This window comes from Schistocerca serialis, chromosome 12, assembly GCF_023864345.2.
Source record: "Schistocerca serialis cubense isolate TAMUIC-IGC-003099 chromosome 12, iqSchSeri2.2, whole genome shotgun sequence".
Lineage (NCBI taxonomy): Eukaryota > Metazoa > Arthropoda > Insecta > Orthoptera > Acrididae > Schistocerca > Schistocerca serialis.
In genome coordinates this window covers 167,014,079-167,034,187 of record NC_064649.1, presented here as the reverse complement: position 1 = coordinate 167,034,187, position 20,109 = coordinate 167,014,079, and the positions used below count along the sequence as shown (strand labels likewise).

At 40.7% G+C, this 20,109-nt stretch overlaps 1 protein-coding gene across 6 annotated transcripts in view; it reads left to right on the top strand.

The window, feature by feature from the left end:
- The window catches only part of LOC126428262 (pre-mRNA-splicing factor 18), a 103,805-nt gene that overhangs the window by 32,667 nt on the left and 51,029 nt on the right, over positions 1-20,109 (top strand). For all 6 annotated transcript variants that reach the window (XR_007576805.1, XM_050090176.1, XM_050090175.1 and 3 more), the window contains exon 3: positions 2,798-3,100. Coding sequence is in view for 5 of the 6 variants with exons in the window: in XM_050090176.1 (XP_049946133.1) it covers positions 2,798-3,100 (303 nt within the window). In the remaining variant the exon portion in view is untranslated. The remainder of the gene's footprint in view (positions 1-2,797; positions 3,101-20,109) is intronic.

The following is a 20,109-nucleotide window of genomic DNA, read 5'->3' as shown; positions in this document are numbered from 1 at the left end:
AACAATCAGTTTAATAAGTCACGGATGCAATATACTGACGCGAATTCATTACAGGCGAATGGAAAAACTGGTAGAAGCCGACCTCGGGGAAGATCAGTTTGGATTCCGTAGAAATATTGGAACACGTGAGGCAATACTGACCTTATGACTTATCTTAGAAGAAAGATTAAGGAAAGGCAAACCTATGTTTCTAGCATTTGTGGACTTAGAGAAAGCTTTTGACAATGTTGACTGGAATACTCTCTTTCAAATTCTAAAGGTGGCAAGGGTAAAATACAGGGAGCGAAAGGCTATTTACAATTTGTACAGAAACCAGATGGCAGTTATGAGTTGAAGGGCATGAAAGGGAAGCAGCGGTCGGGAAGGGAATGAGACAGGGTTGTAGCCTCTCCCCGATGTTATTCAATCTGTATATTGAACATGCAGTAAAGCAAAGAAAAGAAAAATTCACAATAGGTATTAAAATCCATGGAGAAGAAATAAAAACTTTGAGGTTCGCCGATGACATTGTAATTCTGTCAGAAACAGCAAAGGATTTGGAAGCGCAGTTGAATGGAATGGACAGTGTCTTGAAAGGAGGATATAAGATGAACACCAACAAAAGCAAAACGAGGATCATGGAATGTAGTCAAATTAAGTCGGGTGATGCTAATGGAATTAGATGAGGAAATGAGAAGCTTAAAGTAGTAAAGGAGTTTTGCTATTTAGGTAGCAAAATAACTGATGTTGGTCGAAGTAGAGAGGATATAAAATGTAGACTGGCAATGGCAAGGAAAGCGTTTCTGAAGAAGAGGAATTTGTTAACATCGAGTATAGATTTAAGTGTCAGGAAGTTGTTTCTGAAAGTATTTGTACAGATTGTGGCCATGTATGGAAGTGAAACATGGACGATAAATAGTTTGGGCAGGAGGAGAATAGAAGCTTTCGAAATGTGGTGCCACAGAAGAATGCTGAAGATTAGATGGGTAGATCACGTAACTGATGAGGAGGTATTGAATAGAATTGGGGAGAAGAGGAGATTGTGGCAACTTGACTAGAAGAACGGACCGGTTGGTAGGGCATGTTCTGAGGCATCAAGGATCACAAATTTAGCATTGGAGGGCAGCGTGGAGGGTAAAAATCGTATAGGGAGACCAAGAGATGAATACATTAAGCAGATTCAGAAGGATGTAGGTTGCAGTAAGTACTGGGAGATGAAGAAGCTTGCACAGGATAGAGTAGCATGGAGAGCTGCATCAAACCAGTCTCAGGACTGAAGACCACAACAACAACATAAAATCAACTTCATGTTTCTCTTAAGAACCCAGCATAGTGCAGCTTCAAGTCTGGAGAGGAAAACTCTGTCGTCAGAACTGGGAGATCAGAGAAACTTATAATGAGAAGTTTTTTCCTTGAAAATTCAAACTACCCTGCAAAATGTTCAAATATTTTGTTGTTACAATATTTTCACATATCAACTCCTTTGAGTGAAACATACGACTTGACGTAAATTGCCACTCCTAGATTCTGCAACGGAACCCACACATAGAAATTAGGTAAACTGCTCTCCAGACATTTAAATTAGATATTAACAAATACCTTTTTTCTCAGAAGTATTTCTCTTACTATTTTCAGTCTGCATTTTATATCCTCTCTATGTCAGCATCGTCAGTTATTTTGCCACACAAATAATAAGACTCATCTACTATTTTAAGTGTTTCCTTTTGTAATCTAATTCCCTCAGCATTGCCTGATTTTATTTGAGTACATTCCAGTACCCTTGTTTTACTTTTGTTGGTATTCATCTTATAATGCTTTTTCAAGACACAGTCCCTCTTTCATGTCCTGTGCTGTCTCTGACAGAATTACAATGTCATCAGCAAACCTGAACTTTAATGCCTTCTCCACATTTGCCCCTGCTGTCCATTGCTTCTTATTGTGTTTACAAATTGAATAACATCACTGATATGCTACAACCCTGTCTCGCTCCTTTCTCAACCACTGCTTCCCTTCTGTGTCTTTCAGCTCCTGTAACTGCATTCTGGTTTCTGTACAAGCTATAAATAGCCTATTGTTATCTGTATTTTATCCCTAGTGGCTTAAAAGTTCAAATTGTGTGCTCTAATAAACAGTACTGTACATTAATGTTTATTGTGTAAATAAATAAATGAATAAATAAATAGTCTATTTGTCCATAGTAACTTTCACAATTGTAGACATAGTCTGTTTATGAACATTTAACCATTAATATGAGTTCAGAAAGAAAGATAAATTATACACAACAACATTAAAAATCCTTGATGGAGTACAAATATTTAGCAGTTAATAGTTACTTTAATTTTCTTTTAAATACATCTCCATTTAACAGTTTTATATTATTTGACAATCTGTTATAGAAGTGTCTTCCAGCAGAGAATGGACTATGATGTGTTGCTCTTTTATTATTAAATGTTACATAAAATTACTGGATGTTACATATGTGTGTGTGTGTGTGTGTATGTGTGTGTGTGTGTGTGTGTGTGTATGTTTTTTTTTTTACATTAGCACAAGTAACAGTTTGGACACACTTTATGAACATCTGCACACCTGTAATAAGTAAATACGTTGACAGATTTTTCTGTTGCTTATTTGTTGATAATATTGTCTGACAGTGGTCTTGTAATTTAAGAAGCAGTTCAAAGACAACTAATTACTGAAGAAATTAACAGCTGGTATTTTCTTTGAAAAATGAGTAAATGTTTAGCTCATAAATTTGGAAAGAATGTCACTTAGGCACCGTAAGTTGAATACAAACACATTACAATAATATGTCACACAGGTGGACCAAGCATTTCTCGACGAGATCCTCGCGTCGTCCCGCGGCACGGACGAGCACGGCGGCAGGGAGGGCGGAACCTCGTCGAACGACGTGAAAGTGCAGGACGACGGCGTGAGCTACGAGGAGATCCAGCGCATGGCCGTGGATCTCGGCAAGGGTGATCGCGAGCTCGACATGCAGGTCATCACGCACTTCATCCAGTTCCTGCTCAAGATGTGGGGCCACCAGCTGAACAGCCGTTCGCAGGCCGAGAAGATGACTGTGCGGGGAAAGCTGGCCTGTGCCACGTACACCCAGACTCAGGTCTCTCACCGGAAGCATCCGCTTCCACTATTGATTATTTGCTTGAGGTGGAATTTAGTGTTAGTTTTACTGGTGAAGTAGGAGGTTGTCTTTGGAGGTTCTAAATAAATTATTTCTTGCTTACAGCCCATCTTCGTAACGTCGGTAGTGCACCCGAGACGTGGCTAATGTGCCACGTGGCTAGTTTAGTTCATACATTTGTCACAACATAGAAGCTTTGATATTTTGCTTCCCTGCAGGGGCTATATTCCAGTTCCCGTGCGTTTGCCGTTCACCCGGCACTTGACTGGACACCAGCTGCACAGTGTTCACGAGACTCGCGCCATTGTCGGTAATGCTGTTATCTCATTCCTTTGAGTGTTGTTAGTGACAAAGCGATATATTTTCTAGTCCTGTGAGCTGTTTACAGTATTTTCCGAGTGAATTGTGCATAAACACATTGTATTGTGCTTTTTTAAGTGTAGTAACTCTGGGCACAGAACCCAGGGCATTCTTTACCATCGGAAATACTCTTTTCCTGTTTTAAAAATTATTTGTTACATCAGTATAATATTTAGGCTTTTTGTGTGTGTGAAAAATGCTGGGGAAACCTACATCCTTATTGCCAGACTGAATAAAGATCACGTTGAAAATTTGTTTTCTAGAATTCGTGGTCTTGATACATTTTATAATTATCCCACACCTTCAGAGGTGAAACAATAGAGTATGCTTACTAATGCTGACTGACAATTTAATAAATATACCTTTGTCACTTGGTGCTTGCATTGCGGAGGACAAAGACCAAAATTCTGAAGAAGAAATAGTTAACGCTTCCCTCTTCCCACTCGATATCTCAGAATGTGTCCTTGTCGACCGATCGCTTCCTTTAGTCAAGTTGTGGCACAAACTTCTTGTCTCCCCAATTCTGTTCAGTACTTCCTCATTAGTTATGTGATCTACCCAACTAATTTTCAGCATTCTTCTGTAGTACCAAATTTTGAAATCTTATATTCTCCTTTGTTTTTTTTAAGTAAATTGTTTGTTGTCCATGTTTCACTTCCAAATGTGGCTACAGACCAGACGTACCTTCAGAAAAGACTTCGTAACACTTAAATCTATATGCAGTGTTAACAAATTTCTCTTCTTCAGAAAAGCTTTTCTTGTCAGTGCTCATCTACATTTTATATCGATTCTACTTTGGCCACTGTCAGTTATTTTTGTCCCCAAATAGCAAAACTCCTTTACTACTTAAAGTGTCTCATTTCCTAATCCGATTCCCTTAGTATCAGACGAACTTGAGAATTTTATTTCTAGTGAGTTGTGCAACAAAGTAGCCGACATGTCACTTCACGATATTTCATACGAAGAAGATTTGCTCGGAGATTGTGATTTTGTGGTTCAGCGAGCTCCACTGAAGACGTTACTTGTGATGCCTTAAAATGCTCAGGAGGATACATTGCATTCAAGTGCAGAAAACATCGACGGCTCATTAGGAATTACAACAGCAAAATGTCATATTGGTGCAAAATCAACAGCAAAACAAGACTGGATAAGTGTACTTTCAAAAGGTGGGCTTACGTCTCCATCATCTGAATAGTTAGCTACAATATCAGATTTCGAAATTATTTTTGTGTCTTTTTTTTATAGAGCAAACACGTCACGGAGTCATTACGACCCTTGTTCGACCGAGATTTTCTGAAATCGAGAAGAAAATTATTGATTTTTATGTAATAATGAGAACTTTCATTCACATTAGATTTATCAATAAAAGAGCCAAATGGGATGTAGTGAAGTGGGCTTTGGCAAAGAGAAATGTCCTCTGGGCTGTGTCGTCTTTAGCAACTTTGAGTTAAATTTTCCAGGTCAACATGTTGAGTTAAGTTTTGTCATCTCTGTCATAATATTTCTAAATATGTTTGAACTAAAGTAGCACTTAAAATTGTAAAATATTCAGCACAATCACGTTCTTAAGCTGGCAGTATTGACAAGCATTTACAGCTAGCTTTGGATATTCAGGAGTGTTGTCATCAATACTTTTACTGCTTCAATTTCTTTTCATATATTTCGCCTACTAATTCTTCTGAATCATCTCAAGCCCCATCAGGTAGATGCTCAAAACCTAATGAAAAGAGACATGAAAAATTATTTTACTCTGTGAGATTCGCATTAGTGATTACGTGACTTTGCCAACACTGGCTGCCACTTGACGTAACGTGTCGCCGACCGATAAGAGCGTAGTCGCCGGAGTGGCCTACCTTTCCAGTCTGTTGGCATGGCTTTCATATTTGTCCACAAGTCTGCTAAGTACCAATAGCTAGTTTGAATAAAAAGGGGATGATGGTCTTCCTTTCTGTTTATCTTCTGTCACTCGGAGTCTCTGACATCATTGAGTGGAAGTTCTGAGTATCCGACCGTAGCTGTTTGCCACGTGATAGGGACTTTGAGAAGAGGAAGAGGCTGTGAGAGGCATTTGTACCTGAAGAACTGCGGGACGTTGTAAATCTGCCATATATAGTAACAAATTTGAATTCGTTGACTTAACTGAATAAAATTTCGTTGGTGTTCAGTTTGCAGTCAGTTCCTGGATAACAACAAAAAAGTTGCAAATCTCAAAGGTAACGATGATAAGCTTCTCGAGTTGTAGAAGTGAAATATGACTTCAGCAAATTCGAAAGTTGAAAAAATGTTAATGTTCTAAAACAACGAACGGAGGTTCGTGACATCGGTCACATAATATTAAGGACATTGAAGGGAAAAGAGTACTTAGCAACGAAAGTAAAATAAAAGGAGATACTTGTTATGAATGATACCATATTTGGATGAAAAATACAGAGCATTTTATGAGAACTTCTGTCATACTGATGTGGACTTGGAACAAACCTGCTTCCTTCTGAAACTTCCCGGCAGATTAAAACTCTGTGTTGGACTGAGACTCGAACTCACTGCATAGTGAAAATTTCATTCTGCTTCCTTCTGTATAAGCCCCTTCTGTTGTTCTCAGTAGCTGTGCTGGCTCGAAAGCTGGCTGAAGGATGAAGGATGTTAGTTCTACTTATAGTGGGTATGCTTTTGAAGTTACATTGACATCTGACTATATCTTCTGGGTACTTCACTCTTTTTGTCAGGCAGTGTATCTTAGTATTCGGTGATTACAAATATGTTATTTTTGTATATTTAGTGTTATCAGTGAAAACTCCGTGTCGGAATATCAACCGTATAAGGTAGATATTGCCCCCCCAAGAACCATTGACCTTGCCGTTGGTGGGGAGGCTTGCGTGCCTCAGCGACACAGATAGCTGTACTGTAGGTGCAACCACAACAGAGGGGTATCTGTTGAGAGGCCAGACAAATGTGTGGTTCCTGAAGAGGGGCAGCAGCCTTTTCAGTAGTTGCAGGGGCAACAGTCTGGATGATTGACTGATCTGGCCTTTTAACATCTAATCAAAACGGCCTTGCTGTGCTGGTACTGCAAACGGCTGAAAGCAACGGGAAACTACAGCCGTAATTTTTCCCGGGGGCATGCAGCTTTACTCTATGATTAAATGATGATGGCGTCCTCTTGGGTAAAATATTCCAGAAGTGAAATAGTTCCCCATTCGGATCTCCGGGCGGGGACTACTCAGGAGGACGTCATTATCAGATTAGATTAGATTAGATTAGACTAGATTTACTTTCATTCCAATTGATCCGTAGTGAGGAGGTCCTCCAGGATGTGGAACATGTCAAAAAACAATAATACATGAAAAATATTTACAACTAAAACAAATAAGCTAATGTACCATTCCACAGGTCCCAAGTGGAATGATCGTCATTTTTTAATTAACACTATATGAAAGTCATTTTACAAATACTAATGCACTGAATTTAAAATAAAAAAGTTGTTTATTTATAAGGTAATAAACATGTAATACAACTACACACACACACACACACACACACACACACACACACTTACAATGAACACATTACTGCACTGAAATTGCGCAGATGTTATATTGTACTAATCAGTTAGTTTTACTGAGAAATTCATCAATGGAGTAGGAGTTGGCCACCAATAAATCCTTTAGGCTTCTCTTAAACTGAATTTCATTGGTTGTTAAGCTTTTAATGGCTGCCGGCAAATTATTGAAAATGTGTGTTCCTGAATAATGCACACCTTTTTGTACAAGACTAAGAGACCTTAAATCCTTGTGAAGATTATTCTTATTTCTAGTATTGATTCCATGAATTGAGCTGTTGGTTTGAAAAAGTGATATATTTTTGGGAAGCAGTAGTTAGTATCCTTAGTTCCCTAAACAGGCTTCTGCAGGATGTTCCTGAGTTCACACCACATATAACTCTTACTGCACGTTTTTGTGCCCGGAAAACTTTAGCTTGGCTTGATGAATTACCCCAAAAAATAATCCCATATGACATTATGGAATGAAAGTAAGCATAGTATGCCAGCTTTTTCATTTTTATATCCCCTGTGTCTGACAAAATTCGCATTGCAAACAGGGATTTGTCAAGACACTTCAGCAGTTTTGTGGTGTGCTCCTCTCAGTTGAATTTATTATCAAGCTGTAATCCCAAGAATTCAACACTGTCCACTTCTTCTATCTTCTTGTCATCATATGTTAGACATATACTCGTGGGACACCCCTTACAAGTTCTGAACTGCATGTAGTGTGTTTTTTCAAAGTTTAGTAACAAAGAATTGGCTAGGAACCAGTGATTAATGTCCACAAATATTTTATTAGCTGATCTTTATAAGACTACGCTTCATTTGCTATTTATTGTAATGTTTGTATCATCGGCAAATAAAACGAACTTGGCATCTTGTATTGTTACTGATGAAAGGTCATTGATATGCACAAGAAGAGGTAAGGGCCCCAAAATGGAACCTTGTGGGACCCCACATGTAATTAGTTCCCAGTTGGATGATGCCTGATAGCTTAATACTTGTCTCTTTCCTAATAACACCCTTTGTTTCCTGCCAGTGGTATAAGATTTGAACCATTTTGCAGCATTTCCTGTTACACTATAATACTCTAATTTACTTAAAAGGATAAAACTTTCGCCAGTGCACAAATTTTTAAAAGGATAGAAAGCACCTGGAAATTTTTTTATTAAATGATCCACAATTCGACGTAATTTTTCACTGTAAGTGTAGATAGCCTTCTCATTTTCAGAAACCTATATAAATTCGAGTTGTGACTTTGATAGTATGTTATTTGAGATAAGATGGTTATAGAGCCGATTGTACACTACTTTTTCGAAAATTTTTGAGAATGGTGGCAAGAGTGAAATTGGATGGAAATTTGATGCTGTTTCTTTATCTCCCTTCTTAAACAGTGGCTTAACTTCAGCATATTTCAACCATTCAGGAAATAGTCCACTGATAAACGACTGGTTGCACAGATAGCTTAATATGTTACTTAACTCAGAATCACATTTTTTAATTAACTTTGTTGATATTTCATCATACCCACTGGATGTTTTTGATTTTAAAGATTTTATGATGGACATTATTTCTGTTGGGGTAGTGAGGGTCAAATTCATATTATGGAAGTTGCTTGAAATTTCTGGTCTGAGGTATTCCATAGCAGCATCTACCGAACCTGACAACCCCATCTTTTCGGTAACAGTTATAAAATGTTTATTAAAAAGTTCTGCAACACTATACACATCTGTCACCAATGTATCATTTACTCTTAATGCTATTTGTTCCTCTTCATGTCTGGCTCTACCGGTCTCCTCCTTCACTATATCCCATATTGTCTTATTTTGTTATCTGATATGACTATCTTTTCCTTGTAATATATTTGCTTTGACATCCGTATTACAGTCTTTAATATTTTGCAGTATTTCTTGTAATGTGCTATAGCATCAACATCGGAACTGTTTCGGATTGACGGATACAGTTTTCTTTTTGTTTTACAAGATACCCCTATTCCTCGAGTAATCCATGGCTTTTTTGTAGACTTTGCTCTAACCTTTGTAAGTTTTGGGGGAAAACAGTGTTCGAATAAGGTAACCACTTTATTAGCAAAAGTGTTATATTTTTCATTCATGCCATGAGCACTGTAAACATTAGTGCAGTGAATGTCTCTGAGGAATGTCCTAAAATAATCAATTTTTGGCTTATTGATTACCCTCTTGAGCTCAGATTTAACATATTTTATATCCTGTTCAATATTAACATTTAACAGAAGGAACTGCATGTCATGGTCTGAGAGGCCTTTGACTATTTTTGTAATATAATTTTGTTCATTGGACGTTTCTATAAAGATATTATCAATGGCTGTTTATGAGCAAGTGGCTACCCTAGTGGGGAACTTTACAGTGGGAATTAAGTTGAATGATAGTGTTACTAACTCAAATTAGTTCTTATTGGGAGAGTCTTTAAGGAAACCTACATTGAAATCACCAGCAACCACTATTTCTTTGTTTTTGGTTGTTAAATGGGGCAGTACAGCTTCAAGGTGGTTTACAAACAGATTAAAGTTACCTGCAGGTGCTCGACATACACTTAATATTATCAAGGATTTTTTGTGAAATTCTAATTCTGCTGCACATGCTTCCATATGCTGTTCTAGGCAAAATTTATGAATGTCAATGTTCTTAAATTTATGACAGTTCCTAATGAATGTGGCAACTCCTCCTTTCTCTATTTCTGATCTACAAAAGTGAGATGCTAACCTAAACCCTGTAACACTTAAAAGTTCTATACCAGTGGTCACATGATGTTCAGAGAGGCAGATTATGTCAGCTGGGTTTGAAGACTCTAATTCATCTATGCGGATAATTGATTCATTAATTTTATTTCTCAGTCCTCAAATATTTTGATGCAAAAAAGATAGCTGGCATTTCACATTGACTGAGTTGAAACTGAGTACAGTTGAAATATCTGCTGACTGTTGAAAATTCTTAACCAATAGCTGTTTATGCTGATGTAATAAGCTGGAATTATGTTTTTTGATTTCTTTCTCAAACTTAAGGTTTGTCTCAGTTCTAACCTCTCTTAAAATTTGCTTTCTTTCTGTCCTCCCTACCCTAAAAAAGGGTCTTTTCTGAACCCTATAACCACTGGTATTTTACCACTCATGACAGTGCCTCCCCCCTTTAACTTTCCTGCTATTTGCCCAGCTAATTTACCCTCCCCCTTCCTGTTGAGGTGAAGGCCATGCCTGGTATAATCCCACCTATTGAGAGAATCAACAGGAACCACACCAGTGTGTGACCCAGCACCCGACATAAGCAGCCGTTCCAACTCCAAATTAGCTCTCTTGACAGAAGAGTTCAAATGAGGTCAGTCATGGTGCCCAAGAACAGATACAAACTCAACACTAGTATGCTTTGATGCTGATGCAATCATTGCTAGGTCACACTCTATACTGTACCCATGATCTCTGTCAATACTATTACCTGCCCCACCCACTATAACCACAGTGTCTTGCAAAGTGATCCTAAACCCTCTGTCACGTGCTCCAGACCAGATCTAGGTTTAAAAAAATTGGTGACCTGGTATTCTGATCCTAGTTTATCCTGCAAAAGTTGGCCAACACCTCTTCCATGGGAACTACCTAACAACAACACTTTCTTTCTCTTTACTGATTTCCTTACATTCTTACTTTTCAATTTGCTGCTGACAGTTTGTTGTGCCCTTTCTACACCTACAACTGCTTGAGGCTCACCAGCTTCTAACTGAAGCGACAGGTCAAATCTATTTTCCACATCCACCATGAAGCTGTCAGACAAAGTTCTAGGCCTGTTCCTCCTGTTGCCTGTTGCCACTTCCCACCTCTCTTTACCCTTCTCCCTCCTTAAAGTGTCAAGATCTCCCTTGGCCTTGTCTAACTCAGCCTGAAGGGTGGCGATTTTCACTTCCTGTTCAAGTATCTTCCTATCTCTACTACATATCTTACAAAAACACTGATGAGTATCATTTACTTCCCCTATTCCCACACCACTACAGTCACCCACATGGAAAAAACTACAGCACCCATCACACAAAAGCCCCGACCAAACAGTTCTACGGCAAGTCGAGCACTTTACACTCCTGATAAACGTAATGGTTTATTAAGAATAAGTCAGTTAAATTACAGATAAACACAAAAATTCGGTTACACAAATTTGGCCTATAAGCAACTGTGTGTAAACAAAAACAAAAGTGCAAAGTTTCTGAAACAACAACTTAAACTTTACGCTACTTTCCGGAAATGCTAGTGAAATAATGAAGAGGTACGCTAATTTAAATTGTTGGAGAGAGCAAGGAACAACTACATGAAATTCTATAGATTTGCTGCAGCACAACGTAAACAGAAAATACAACTTTATGATCTTTTCGCATTTTCTGCTTTATTACATAAAGAAAAACGAAACTTTTAATGGTACACTTAAAAGGCACACTAATACACCTATTTATCACGTAATCAGTGCTAATCTATATGTTTTATAATCTAAAATGACTTATCTTTACGAGAACACCAAAACTCGCGCTAGTCGCCTGGCTGCAGGCAAATGCCAATATGCATGCGCTCTACGTCCAGATTCACAACTCTTTCAGGAGAAAGAAAACTGGCGTTCTACGGGTCGGAGCATGGAATGTCAGATCCCTTAATCGGGCAGGTAGGTTAGAAAATTTAAAAAGGGAAATGGATAGGTTAAAGTTAGATATAGTGGGAATTAGTGAAGTTCGGTGGTAGGAGGAACAAGAATTTTGGTCAGGTGGCTAAAGGGTTCTAAATACAAAGTCAAATAGGGGTAATGCAGGAGTAGGTTTAAAAATGAATAAAAAAAATAGGAGTGCGGGTAAGCTACTACAAACAGCATAGTGAACGCATTATTGTGGCCAAGATAGACACAAAGCCCACACCTACTACAGAAGTACAAGTTTATATGCCAACTAGCTCTGCAGATGATGAAGAAATTGAAGAAATGTATGATGAAATAAAAGAAATTATTCAGATAGTGAAGGGAGACGAAAATTTAATAGTCATGGGTGACTGGAATTCGGTAGTAGGAAAAGGGAGAGAAGGAAACATAGTAGGTGAGTATGGATTGGGGCTAAGAAATGAAAGAGGAAGCCGCCTGATAGAATTCTGCACAGAGCACAACTTAATCATAGCTAACACGTGGTTCAAGAATCATAAAAGAAGGTTGTATACATGGAAGAAGCCTGGAGATACTGACAGATTTAAGATAGATTATATAATGGTAAGACAGAGATTTAGGAACCAGGTTTTAAATTGTAAGACATTTCCAGGGGCACATGTGGACTCTGATCACAATCTATTGGTTATGAACTGTAGATTAAGACTGAAGAAACTGCAAAAAGGTGGGAATTTAAGGAGATGGGACCTGGATAAACTGACTAAACCAGAGGTTGTACCGAGTTTCAGGGAGAGCATAAGGGAGCAATTGACAGGAATGGGGGAAAGAAATACAGTAGAAGAGGAATGGGTAGCTCTGAGAGATGAAGTAGTGAAGGCAGCAGAGGATCTAGTAGGTAAAAAGACGAGGGCTAGTAGAAATCCTTGGGTAACAGAAGAAATATTGAATTTAATCGATGAAAGAAGAAAATATAAAAATGCAGTAAATGAAGCAGGCAAAAAGGAATACCAACGTCTCAAAAATGAGATCGACAGGAAGTGCAAAATGGCTAAGCAGAGATGGCTAGAGGATAAATGTAAGGATGTAGAGCCGCATATCACCAGGGGTAAGATAGATACTGCCTACAGGAACATTAAAGAGACCTTTGGAGAAAGGAGAACCACTTGCATGAATATCAAGAACTCAGATGGAAACCAAGTTCTAAGCAAAGAAGGGAAAGCAGAAAGGTGGAAGGAGTATATAGAGGGTCTATACAAGGGCGACGTTCTTGAGGACAATAATACAGAAATGGAAGATAATGTAGATGAAGATGGAATAGGAGATACAATACTGCGTGAAGAGTTTGACAGAGCACTGAAAGACCTGAGTCAAAACAAGGCCCCGGGAGTAGACAACATTCCATTAGAACTACTGACGGCCTTGGGAGAGCCAGTCCTGACAAAACTCTACCATCTGGTGAGCAAGATTTATGAGACAGGCGAAATACCCTTTTTGACAATGTTGACTGGAATACTCTCTTTCAAATTCTAAAGGTGGCAGGGGTAAAATACAGGGAGCGAAAGGCTATTTACAATTTGAACAGAAACCAGATGGCAGTTATATGAGTCGAGGGGCATGAAAGGGAAGCAGTGGTTGGGAAGGGAGTGAGACGGGGTTGTAGCCTCTCCCCGATGTTACTCAATCTGTATATTGAGCATGCAGTAAAGGAAACAAAAGTGTAATTCAGAGTAGGTATTAAAATCCATGGAAAAGAAATAAAAACTTTGAGGTTCACTGATGACATTGTAATTCTGTCAGAGACTGGAAAGGACTTTGAAGAGCAGTTGAACGGAATGGACAGTGTCTTGAAAGGAGGATATAAGATGAACATCAACAAAAGCAAAACGAGGATAATGGAATGTAGTCAAATTAAGTTGGGTGATGCTGAGGGAATTAGATTAGGAAATGAGACACTTAAAGTAGTAAAGGAGTTTTGCTATTTGGGGAGCAAAATAACTGATGATGGTCGAAGTAGAAAGGATATAAAGTGCAGACTGGCAATGGCAAGGAAACCGTTTCTGAAGAAGAAAAATTTGTTAACATCGAGTGTAGATTTAAGTGTCAGGAAGTCGTTTCTGAAAGTATTTGTATGGAGTGTAGCCATGTATGGAAGTGAAACATGGACGATAAATAGTTTGGGCAAGAAGAGAATAGAAGCTTTTTAAATGTGGTGCTACAGACGAATGTTGAAGATTGGGTGGGTAGATCACGTAACTAATGAGGAGGTATTGAATAGGATTGGGGAGAAGAGAAGTTTGTGGCACAACTTGACTAGAAGAAGGGATCGGTTGGTAGGACATGTCCTGAGGCATCAAAGGATCACAAATTTAGCATTGGAGGGCAGTGTGGGGGGTAAAAATCGTAGAGGGAGACCAAGAGATGAATACACTAAGCAGATTCAGGAGAATGTAGGTTGTAGTAGGTACTGGTAGATGAAGGAGCTTGCACAGGGTAGATTAGTATGGAAAGCTGCAGCAAACCAGTCTCAGAACGGAAGACCACAACAACAACAAGAAAGGAGATTGGTACCGACCGTAACAATGGCACGTCGAGTTGCAGACAGGCACAAGGAAAAGACACAAACACGTTTGCATTTGGACAAAGACTTCTTCAGAAAAAGAAACTCTCACCTATTCATTATCACAAGCGAGCACACTTCACGCAAACGTGACCGCCTTCTCCGGCAGCTCAGACCGGAATGCCACTGTCGTGCAGGATGGAAGCGGCAATACGGATGGGGTGAGGAAGGGGAAGGGATAGTAGTATACGGAAGAGGGGGGGAGGGGGAAAGGAGTGCTGTCTGGTAGTGTGCAAGGTCTAGGCAGCTGACAGGTGGAGCGTCGAGAAGTGTGGGCAGCGCTGTGGGGAGAGGGGGAGGTTAACGGGGAGTGAAAAAGGAGAGGAGCAGGCAAGCGGAAAGACGCACGGGTGTGTTGGCAGGAGGCGGCACACAAAGATGGTGGGGGACAAGGATAGGTAGGAGGTGACAGGACGGAAACTGCTGAGTGGAGGGTGTGTGGATAGTAACCTGCTGTAACCAGAGGGTAACCTACTGTCCACACACCCTCCACCCTCTCTGTTTGTCACCTCCCCTCTATTCTTGCACCCTACTATCTTTGTGTGCCGCTTTCTGCCGACACACCCGTGCATCTTGTCCTTTTTCTGCCCCTCTCCTGTTTCACTCCCCATTGCCCTCCCCCTCTCCCCGCAACTCTGCCCCACAGCCACCCAACGCTGCACAGACACGTTTGCATTTGGACAAAGACTTCTTCAGAAAAAGAAACTCTCACCTATTCATTATCACAAGTGAGCACACTTCACGCAAACGTGACCACCCAATGCTGCACCTTTTGGCAGTCTAGACGCTGTACACTCTACCAGATAGCGCTCTTCTCCCCCCCCCCCCCCCCCTCCCTTTCTGTATACTACTATCCCTTTCTCTCTGTCACCCCATCTGGTTGCTGCTGGTCTGAGCTGCTGGCGATGGTGATTTGTGTGTGTGTGTGTGTGTGTGTGTGTGTGTGTGTGAGGTGGGCTTGCTTGTGTTAATGAACAGGTGCGCGTTTTCTTTTCTGAAGAAGGCTTTGGCCTAAAGCTAATGTGTATGTGTGTATTCTTTGTGCCTGTCTGCAACTCGACGTGTCATTTTTACGGTGAGTAGCAGTCTACCTTTTCCTTACATTCACACTGTAGGAAAAGACAGGTTGCTACTTACACTAAAGAAGACACGTCAAGTTGCAGACAGGTACAGTTAAGACACTCACATGTAGCTTTCGACCACAGTCTCTGTGAGTAAAACACACACACACACACACACACACACACACACACACACAAATCAAGCACACCTCACGGACACATGACCCATGACCGCCAACTCCAGCATCTCAGCCCAAGATGTTGGAGGTGTGTGTCTGTATTTTCCTACATTGTTCATATTCCTACCTGCATTTTCCTTATATTGTTAGTACTAGCAATGAATTTCTTTGATGACTGTAAATTGTTTGCTGTTTCTGTTTGTAGCGTGATGCGCAACACGTTTGTCAGTAGTGTTCGACAGTTTACTAGGGACCTGAAACCTAGGTCACAAAATTAAATAGTTGGTGAAACAAGTGACATGTTAGTGTGTTTTCTTATAATAATGTATTACCAAGTACTCCAGCTAAAATTGATGGAAATCAGGTCCAGAGGAATTCGTGATACTAACAGTCGGCTTTTGCCAGTGGCTTAATGGTAATGTCTATTGACACATCACTTCTTGTTGCACATTTTGAAGCGTATTTCTTTTATAGCTCTGTTTGTTGTCATATTTTCATTGACTTTAAGAGAAATTATACTTTTAATCTTTGCTGTGTATAAGAAACAGGAAGCCGGCCGTTGTGGCCAAGTGGTTCTAGGCACTTCAGTCTGGAACCGTGCTGCTGCTATGGTCGCAGGTTCGAATCCTACCTCGGGCATGGATGTGTGTGATGTCCTTAGGTTAGTTAGGTTTAAGTAGTTCTAAGTCTTGGGGACTGATGACCTCAGCTGTTAAGTCCCATATTGATTAGAGCCATTAGAAGAAACAGGGAACTCTCTCTCCAGCTTCAGGAAGACTTGCAATATTTAACCAATATATCAGTCTTCTTTTTACAATAAACGGTTTATTTTTTTGCACACATGTTCAGAAAAAACAGAACAGATAGAAAGACTAGACGTAGGATGTTCATATGCACAAGGCACATACATTAGTATCTTCTGCAGAAATGATTAGCATACGAACCGTGTCGGCCCGCGGGTTCGAGGTCGACGTTGATATCGTGGCACGGCACCACCTGCCGGTAAAATGAGCGGGCAGGTTTTGTCATCACTACAAACCGAAGGTAACAGATCAGTGTAACTTGAGCAGAAGTGCAGGATGCCTTACAAACTGTACCATCATATGAGTGAGTTTGAAAGAGGGCGCATTATTGGCACGAGAGACTGTGATGCCTCTATTTAGGAAACTGCTACTCGTGTGGGACAAAGTGTTTCGGCAGTGCGATGGGTGTGTGCAGAATGCTTCACGAAAGGCTGCAGAATACGACGAGATGGGACTGGTCGCACCTCTGAGTCCCCCACCCCGCTCCCCTTATCCTAATGGCATTGCAGGACAGATCTATACCTACATCTATACTCTGCAAACCACTGTAAGGGTATGTCCCATTTTTCCAATTATTAGGATATCTTCCTGCTCCATTCACATATGGAGCATAGACAGAATGATTGTTTGAATGCCTCTGTGCGTGCAGTAATTATTCTAATCTCATCCTCAGGATCTCTATGTGAGTGATACATAGGGAGTTGTAGTATATCCCTAGAGTGATCATTTAAAGCAGGTTATTGAAACTTTGTTAATAGATTGTCTAGGGATAGTTTACATCTGTCTTCAAGCATCTGCCAGTTCAATTCCTGCAGTAACTCTGTGACACTCCCCCACAGAATAAACAAACCTGTAAACATATGTGCTGCCCTTCTCTGTATATGTTCAATATCCCCTGTTAGTACTATCGGGTACCGGTCCCACACACTTGAGCAGTATTCTAGAACCAGTCACACAAGTGATTTGTAAACGATCTCATTTGTAGATGGATTGCACTTTCCCAGTATTCTGCTAATAACCAAACTCTACCACCTGCTTTCCCACGACTGAATGTACATGATCATTCCAATTCGTATCCCTACAAAGTGTTACACCCAGGTGTTTGTACAAGTTGGCCAATTCCAAAAGAATATAAAGAGCACTCTATGGCACTGGCCCCTTACCTAATTTGCAGTTATCGTGAATCTCTTGCCCACCAAAAAGTCCCAAGAGAATGGAAAAAAGCGCAAGTGACTCCAGTATATAAGAAGAATAAAAGAACGGACGGGTAAAATTACAGAATTTGTGAACGTATTCTCAGTCTGAATATAATAAACTTTCTCGAGACTGAGAAACTTGTGTCCACGAATCGGCATTGTTTTAGAAAGCATCGTTTGTGCCGGACTCGGCTTATTCTGAGAACTATGGGTGAGGGGCAACAGGCAGATTCCATATTTCTAGATTTCTGGAAAGCATTTGATATGGTCCCCCATTGCAAGCTGCTAATATACAGGGTGTTTCAAAAATGACCGGTATATTTGAAACGGCAATATAAACTAAACGAGCAGTGATAGAAATACACCGTTTGTTGCAATATGCTTGGGACAACAGTACATTTTCAGGCGGACAAACTTTCGAAATTACAGTAGTTACAATTTTCAACAACAGATGGCGCTGCAAGTGATGTGAAAGATATAGAAGACAACGCAGTCTGTGGGTGCGCCATTCTGTACGTCGTCTTTCTGCAGTAAGCGTGTGCTGTTCACAATGTGCAAGTGTGCTGTAGACAACATGGTTTATTCCTTAGAACAGAGGATTTTTCTGGTGTTGGAATTCCACCGCCTAGAACACAGTGTTGTTGCAACAAGACGAAGTTTCCAACGGAGGTTTAATGTAACCAAAGGACCGAAAAGCGATACAATAAAGGATCTGTTTGAAAAATTTCAACGGACTGGGAACGTAACGGATGAACGTGCTGGAAAGGTAGGGCGACCGCGTACGGCAACCACAGAGGGCAACGCGCAGCTAGTGCAGCAGGTGATCCAACAGCGGCCTCGGGTTTCCGTTCGCCATGTTGCAGCTGCGGTCCAAATGACGCCAACGTCCACGTATCGTCTCATGCGCCAGAGTTTACACCTCTATCCATACAAAATTCAAACGCGGCAACCTCTCAGCGCCGCTACCATTGCTGCACGAGAGACATTCGCTAACGATATAGTGCACAGGATTGATGACGGCGATATGCATGTGGGCAGCATTTGGTTTACTGACGAAGCTTATTTTTACCTGGACGGCTTCGTCAATAAACAGAACTGGCGCATATGGGGAACCGAAAAGCCCCATGTTGCAGTCCCATCGTCCCTGCATCCTCAAAAAGTACTGGTCTGGGCCGCCATTTCTTCCAAAGGAATCATTGGCCCATTTTCCAGATCCGAAACGATTACTGCATCACGCTATCTGGACATTCTTCGTGAATTTGTGGCGGTACAAACTGCCTTAGACGACACTGCGAACACCTCGTGGTTTATGCAAGATGGTGCCCGGCCACATCGCACGGCCGACGTCTTTAATTTCCTGAATGAATATTTCGATGATCGTGTGATTGCTTTGGGCTGTCCGAAACATACAGGAGGCGGCATGGATTGGCCTCCCTATTCGCCAGACATGAACCCCTGTGACTTCTTTCTGTGGGTACACTTGAAAAACCAGGTGTACCGCCAGAATCCAGAAACAATTGAACAGCTGAAGCAGTACATCTCATCTGCATGTGAAGCCATTCCGCCAGACACGTTGTCAAAGGTTTTGGGTAATTTTATTCAGAGACTACGCCATATTATTGCTACGCATGGTGGATATGTGGAAAATATCGTACTATAGAGTTTCCCAGACCGCAGCGCCATCTGTTGTTGAAAATTGTAACTACTGTAATTTCGAAAGTTTGTCTGCCTGAAAATGTTTGTCCCAAGCATATTGCAACAAACGGTGTATTTCTATCGCTGCTCGTTTAGTTTTTATTGCCGTTTCAAATATACCGGTCATTTTTGAAACACCCTGTAGATACGAGCATATGGAATAAGGTCAATGATATGTGAGTGGCTCGAAGACTTCTTAAATAATAGAACCCAGTACGTTGTCCTCGACAGCCAGTGTCCGACAGAGATGATGGTATCGTCTGGAGTGCCCCAGGGAAGTGTCATAGAACTGCTGCTGTTCTCTATACAGGTAAATGAGCTGGCAGACAGGGTGGGCAGCAATCTGCGGTCGTTTGCTGACGATAAGGCATAGGAGTTGAGTGACTGCAGGAAGATACGAGACAATTTGGACAAAATTTCCAGTCTGTGTGGCAAATGGCAGCTAGCTCTAAGTGAGCGGATGGGTAGGAAGAACAAACCTGTAATGTTCAGATACGGTATTACTAGTGTCCTGCTCGACACAGTCGAGTGTAACGTTACAAAACAATACGAGATGAAATGAGCGTGTGACAACTGTGATAGGGAAGGCATATGATGACTTCGGTTTATCGGAAGAATGCTAGGAAAGAATGGTTCACCTGTAAAGGAGACCAGGAATAGATCAATGGTGCAACCTATTCTTAAGTACTGCTCGAGTGTTTGGGATCCGTATCAGCTCGGATCGAAGAAAGATATCGAAGCAATTCAGAGGCAGGGTGCTACATTTGTTGCCGGTAGGTTCGAACAGTGTGTAAGTGCTACAGAGATGCTTCGGGAACTCAAATGGGAATCCCTAGAGGGAAGGTGACATTCTTTTAGAGAAACAATATTGAGAAAACTTAGAG